The 6,556-nt window shown below is 52.9% G+C and overlaps 1 protein-coding gene across 1 annotated transcript in view; it reads left to right on the forward strand.

Moving 5' to 3' along the window:
- Positions 1–2,062: 2,062 nt before the first annotated feature.
- NPAS1 (neuronal PAS domain protein 1) overlaps positions 2,063–6,556 on the forward strand; it is a gene marked incomplete at its 3' end in the record, with an annotated part of 12,674 nt that continues 8,180 nt past the window's right edge. The window contains exons 1-4 of the mRNA XM_006772040.1: positions 2,063–2,319; positions 2,585–2,674; positions 5,046–5,211; positions 6,429–6,544. Coding sequence (XP_006772103.1) covers positions 2,125–2,319; positions 2,585–2,674; positions 5,046–5,211; positions 6,429–6,544 — 567 coding nt within the window. The remainder of the gene's footprint in view (positions 2,320–2,584; positions 2,675–5,045; positions 5,212–6,428; positions 6,545–6,556) is intronic.

A 6,556-nucleotide genomic window follows, 5' to 3' on the forward strand; every position in this document is an offset into this window, starting at 1 on the left:
CCTTCCCCTGTCCCTCTCTGTGCACCTCATTTCCTGGGCCTCTCCATCTTTATGTTTCTCCGTCTTCCTCAGTTTCTATGTCTGTCCCTATCTTTTTTCTTTTCTTTTTTACTTTTTAATAATGTTTTAATTGACTTTTAGAGATAGAGGAAGGGAGAGGGAGCGAGAGAGAGAAACATCGATGAGAGAGAGGCACAGATCGGCTGCCTCCTGCACGCCCCATACCAGGGATTGAGCCCACAACCGGGCATCAAACCAGGGACCTCTTGGTTCTTGGTTCTTGGTTCTTGGTTCAACCATAATTCCACAATGGCCAGGCCCTAGCTCTTAAAAAAATTTTTTTTTTATTGAGGTAAAATGTTATAACATGAAACATCATTTTAAAATGTACAATTTAGTGTGACATTCAGTACATTCACAATGTTGGGCAACCATCACTTCTGTCTAGTTCCAAAACATTTTCATCATCGCCCTAAAACCCTGCGCCCCTTAGCAGTCACGCCCCTCCCCCTCCCCCAACTCCAGCCCTGGCAGCCACCAATCTGCTTTCAGTCTCAGGGGATTTGTCTGTTCTGGACATTTCATATAAATGCAGTCATCCTATATAATAAAGAGCTAATATGCTAATTAAGCCGGATGGTGGAACCTTCCGGAATGCCCAGTGGGTGGGGCCGCGAGAGCCGAGCAAATATATGTCCTCTCAGGCTTGGCTTGTCTCACTTCGCACAATGTGTTCAAAGTTCACCGAAGTCGTAGCTAGGATCACTGCTTCATTCCTTTTTATTGCTGAATAATAGTCCGCGGTCTGCATATAGCACGTTGGGTTACTCACCAGCTAATGGACATTTGTTTCCCCCTTGGGCTGCGAGGAATAGTGCTGCGGTGAACATATATGTGCCAGTACCGGCTAGAGCACGTGTTTGACGCTTTGGGGCGTATGCCCACAAGTGGAATGGCTGGGTCAGATGGTAATTCCATGTTTAACTTACTGAGGACCCACCGCACTGTTTTCCAGAGCAGCTGTGCCATTAGCATGCACGGGCGAGGGTGTGGGTGTGCAATTTCTCCACAGCCTCCCCTGGCACCTATTTTCTGTGTGTGTGTGTGTGTGTGTAGCCATCCTAGTGGGTGTGAAGTGGTCTCTCATTGTGGTTGTGATTTGCATTTTGCTAATGACTAGTGAGTTTAAGCATCTTTTCCTGGGCTTATTAGCCATTTGTAGATCTTGTTTGGAGCAATGTCTATTCAGGGCCTTTGCTCATTTTTCAGTTGGGTTGTTGTTGAGCTCTAATGTCCTTATCTCCTTCTCTGTTCCTTTAGCTCTCTCTGTACGGTTCTCTGTCCATCTTCTTGTCTCTCTGTGCCTTTGTCTCTCAATCTCTGCGTGTGCTCTGTATCTCTCTGTGTGTGTCTCTTTCTCCTTTTCAGTCTCCTCTCTGCCTCCTTCTCATCCTGCAGGTCTGAGCTCAGCTACCCCCTCCCCCTTCAACAGGCCTCACCACCTTCCTCCTAATTTCACATAATCTATTTCTTTATTTATTCTTTAATCCTCACCCGAGGATATTTTTCCATTTATTTTAGAGAGAGTAGAAGAGAGAGGGAAAGACAGAGGAATATCGATGTGAGAGAAACACATCGATTGGTTGCCTCTTGCAAGAGCCCCGACCAGGGTGCGGGCCCAGAGGGAGCCTGCAACCAAGGAACATGCCCTTGACCAGAATCAATCAAACCCGGGACCCTTCAGTCCACAGGCTGATGCTCTATCCACTGAGCCAAACCGGCTAGGGCCACATCATCTATTTGATTCTTCAGAGCACAAATGATAATTCCTTGTTCATTTTTTTATTTGTTTATGTGCCATGGCCTGGGTGCCTGTGAGGGTAGGACCAGGCTGTCTGGGTCACTGCGGTGTTCCCAGCACAGAGCCTGGCCACAGGAGCTCAGGGAGAGTTTGCTGAATGAATGGATGGGTGGATGGATGGATGGATGGATGAATGAATGAATCCCTTTTGTATCCCCTGGTGTCTGTCTGTCTCTCTGTTTGTCCAGCCTACCTCTGCCCCTCACACTCCTCCCCATATCCCAGGTCTCTCCCCCCCAGGGCCAGGGGCCCCTCAATACCCCATGATGGCTCAGGACTGGGAGGAAGAGGGGAAACTCGTAGCCTGGTTCCCTGGGGTCCTTCCCAGAAGGCCAGGATCGGCCAGACCGCAGGCCCCGGCCTCACCGGTCCCTCTGTCCCCAGCCCCAGGCCGCAGGGGCTCCGTGGCGCTGGTCTCCGAAATCTTCGAGCAGCACCTGGGAGGACACATCTTGCAGGTGAGGCCCCTTCCCTACCTGCTGCTCAATGCTGCCACCTGGTGGCCTCCTCGGAGAACAGCACCCTCTCTCCCGCATCCATCGCAGGAGAGCGCCAGGCCTGGGAGGCGCATGCTGGGGGCCCCCTTCCTGCCTGCCCCTTCCCAGGGCCAGTGAGACCCCGTCCTCCGCTCCCCAAAAATAATCCATCCTGGCAGAGATAAGGTTTCAGAACCTCTGACAGACGACGGGCCCTCCTCTCCCCGCCCTGTCTCTCCCATTCTAGTCCCTGGATGGCTTTGTGTTTGCCTTGAGCCAGGAGGGGAAGTTCCTCTACATCTCAGAGACCGTCTCCATTTACCTGGGTCTCTCACAGGTAAGGACCTCACCAGGCTGCCTGGACTGGCGCCACCGCCACCTCCCTGGGCGGCCCAGGCATGCCCCTCCTCTCTCCTGGCCTCACCATCCCGGCGTGAAAAGGGGACTGGATCCGTGGTTCCCAAAGTGCGTTCCTTGGAACCCCACACGGCATCCAACATGGCTCCTCCTTGCGGTCAGAGGAGGGTTATCGAATTCACGGGTCAAAGAAAAAATAATTTAAAAACAAAACAAGCTCTAGCTGGTTTTGCTCAGTGGATAGAGCATTGGTCTGCAGACTGAAGAGTCCGGGGTTGGATTCCGGTCAAGGGCACATGCCGGGGTTTCAGGCTCGATCCCCAGTAGGGGGCGTGCAGGAGGCAGCTGATCAATGATTCTCATCATTGGTGTTTCTATCTCTCTCCCTTCCTCTCTGAAGTCAATAAAATATTTAAAAACAAAACAAAAAAGTAACAGGTCAATTTGAAAGAAGCAGATTAGCAGAAAGACCAGTTTGCCCATGAGTGGTGGCCAAATGCACCATATTTACCCAAACGCGTTTCTTCTTAACAGTTTTAAAAGATCACAACAATTTGTACAGCGGGGCTTGGGATCTGCGAGCGCTGGAAGGTTTTCTGTGGCGTTTGAAAGCCCCTGTGTCCGGAGTCCTGGCTCCTTGTGGCATCGCAGGCCTTGCTATTGGATCAATATACGGTATTGATCCAGTCAATGCCAATTGCTAGCAACTGTTACCGTTTTTAGAAAGACTTTGGCGGATGGTAAATCTCGACAATTCAGTGCTTTGGCCGCTGTGAGCAGCTTTTTGTGAGTTGTTGATTTCTGGAGGAGGAGGAACCTGAAGGAAGAGGAATGTGGGCAAGAGAAAGGGAGGGAGGGCGGGAGGGAGGGGAGGCTTGAAGCTGGTGTGGGAAGGGCTGGATGAGGGGAGGGGTTCAGGGGATGACACCAAGCCCTGGGGCGGTGGGAGCCATGGGAGGTTTGTTGTTTTTTTTCTCTTTTGAATTGTTGACATTATTACGGATGTCTCTCCCCCCGCTCCCCTTACCCACCTCCTCCAGCTCTGGGAAGTGTCTGAGGGGAGGAGGGCCATGGCCAGATGAGTAACCTCTAGGCTCCCCATTTGAGTGGGGACTGAAGGCCAGATGATCAGTGAGGGTGCTGGGGCAGGACCACAGTGGGGAGAATACGGGGCCTGGATTGGGGGAGATGTGGAACTGCTGCAAGATTTTGGGGGGCGGGGGATTGAATGCAAAAGTCTGTCTGACTGAATGTCCTAATTCCACCGTTTGTATCTTGGATCCCATTACTGCTGGGAAATCCTGTGACTCGTTTCAGGGCACAGCTGTTTGCTGTGAGTTAGAAACTATGACACCTCCCCATCCAACTCCCTACACAGCTTCTTGTTTTAAAAATATATATTTGTATTGATTTCAGAGAGGAAGGGAGAGGGAGAGAGAGAAACATTAGTGATGAGAGAGAATCATTGATCGGCTGCTTCCTGCACGCTCCCCACTGAGGATCGAGCCCGCAACCCAGGCATGTGCCCTTGACCGGAATCGAACCTGGGACCCTTCAGTCCACAGGTTGACGCTCTATACACTGAGCCAAACCAGCGACGGCCTCACACAGCTTCTTAGCAGAGTAGGCGGGGCAGAAAATCGGTAACGATCACTGGCTCTGATGTCGGAGGGCAGAGGAAGAGCCAGGTTAGCCTCCTCCTTTACAGATAAATGTTCCTTTTGCCCTGGCCCCGCAGGGATAGAGCTGGGCCTGCGCACTGAAGGTCGAGGTCCAATTCCGATTCCTGGTCAAGGGCACATACCCGGCCGGGTTGCTCGATTCAAGGCAGCCTGTGGGAAGCAACCAAGCAATGTAACTCTCTCACACACATTGATGTCTCTCTCTCTCTCTCTCTCTCTCCCTCGTCTCTCTCCTTTCCCTCCCACTCTCTCTAAAAAAACCAATGGGAAAAAATATCCTCAGGTGAGAGAGTTAAAAAAAAAAAAACTTAAAAAAAATTCTAATAAAAACACAAGACTGGCACGGAGTACTCCTGCCTGTAAGCCAGTGGTTCTCAACCTTCCTAATGCCGCGACCCTTTAACACAGTTCCTCATGTTGTGGTGACCCCCGATTTCATTGTGACACATTGAACATAACGAAAGCATGGTGATTAATCACAAAAACAATATGTAATTATATGTGTGTTTTCCGATGGTCTTAGGGCCTAAGACTTAGGCGACCCCTGGGAAAGGGGTCGTTCGACCCCCAGATTGAGAACCGCTGCTAAGCTTATGAACAGTCGGCCAAACGGGAGGGCCGGTGGCTGCGCGCACCTTACCCGCCTGTATTCCTCCCCTTCGCCGGCAGGTGGAGCTGACGGGCAGCAGCGTCTTCGATTACATCCACCCCGGGGACCACTCCGAGGTCCTGGAGCAGCTGGGACTGCGGGCCCGGACCTCCGGGCCCCCCACCCCGCCCTCCATCCCCTCCTCTTCCTCCTCTTCCTCCTCGCTTGCCGATACTCCTGAGATCGGTAATTCCAAAGGCCCCCAAAGAATGAGGCCTGATGCAGGGACAACCGGGACATTGTATCCGGCGATGTTACATGTAAACCAAACCCACTCTCCTCAGAGTTGTGCAAAACAAGTTTTTTAGAGTCTAAATTGAAGCAGGAAGACTTGGCCCCCTAAGAGTGCCTGAATCCCCAAGTTTTGAGCTTTAGAAAGATCCCTCTGGCAGCCTGTGGGTGACGGGTAAATAGCGGTGCACGCTTACGGGGCGTTGACATGTGCTGAGCCTGTAACTACACAATTTCATGGAATCCTAACCACAATCCCACAGGGCAGGACCCGTTATTCTCTTCGTTTTACAGAGGGGGAAACTGAGGCCCAGCACAGCGAGGTTAAGTTACCTGTCCGAGGTCACAGCTGTAAGTGGAGCTAGATTCCAACCCCGGTTGGTCTGGCTCCAGGATCTAGTGTGCTCCTCACCCTTCTTTCCAATGGAAAATTCCATGGAAAATTCCACTCCATGCGGAGGAGGGCGGGTGTTAGATTACCCTGACAGTTCCTTTTAGCGCCCAGGTGCGGAGGGGGCTGTGAGGTCAACTTTCCTGTAAATAAGATTTTCTTACATGGGGTTCGCTTTGCACCAAAACCATCTGAGTTGTCAGCAGTGATTGCAAGTTTGGGGAGATGTGTGGGGCTGTGATGATGTCTGCACCTGAATTTGAGGCCCAGGGTCATCTGGGTGTGAGCACGTTTATGACTGTACCAGGGGCTTGTAGACTCATCGCTATTGGCGAGTCTTCTCTGTTGCTACACCCTGAGGCCCTGCTCTGCGCCCAGCTCTGTGCTGGGCAGGGCTGGGGACGCAGTAGTGAGGACAGCCCCAACCCCACCCTCCCAGGGCTCGCCGTCCAGTGAAGGAGACCGGCCTGCGCCCAGCTGGGTCAGGTGTGGTGAACACCCCAGAGGGGCTCCGACCCAGCCGGGACCAGGGGGGCTTCCTGGAGGAGATGGTGACCTCAGAGGGTGTCAGTAGGACGCAGTTCCTGCCCACGTGTTAGGTCCCGGGGTCAGAGCTGAGCCTGAGAAAGGCCGCTGCATGGAGGGGGGTCAGTGTAGACGCCAATGAGCTCGTAGAACCGTCAGGTGGGTGGGCCTCTGGCTCGCTCTGAAGGGGGCGGGGAGGGGGCGCCTCCGTGTGTTTCCTCCTCAGGACCCCACGACTCTCCTTCACTCCGCCCAGAGGCCAGCCCCACCGAGGTGCCCCCCTCCTCCCGGGCCCAGGAGCGCTCCTTCTTCGTCCGCATGAAATCCACCCTCACCAAGCGGGGTCTGCACGTCAAGGCCTCGGGGTACAAGGTGGGCGTGAGC

Source organism: Myotis davidii, unplaced genomic scaffold (genome assembly GCF_000327345.1).
Source record: "Myotis davidii unplaced genomic scaffold, ASM32734v1 scaffold566, whole genome shotgun sequence".
NCBI classification, from domain to species: domain Eukaryota; kingdom Metazoa; phylum Chordata; class Mammalia; order Chiroptera; family Vespertilionidae; genus Myotis; species Myotis davidii.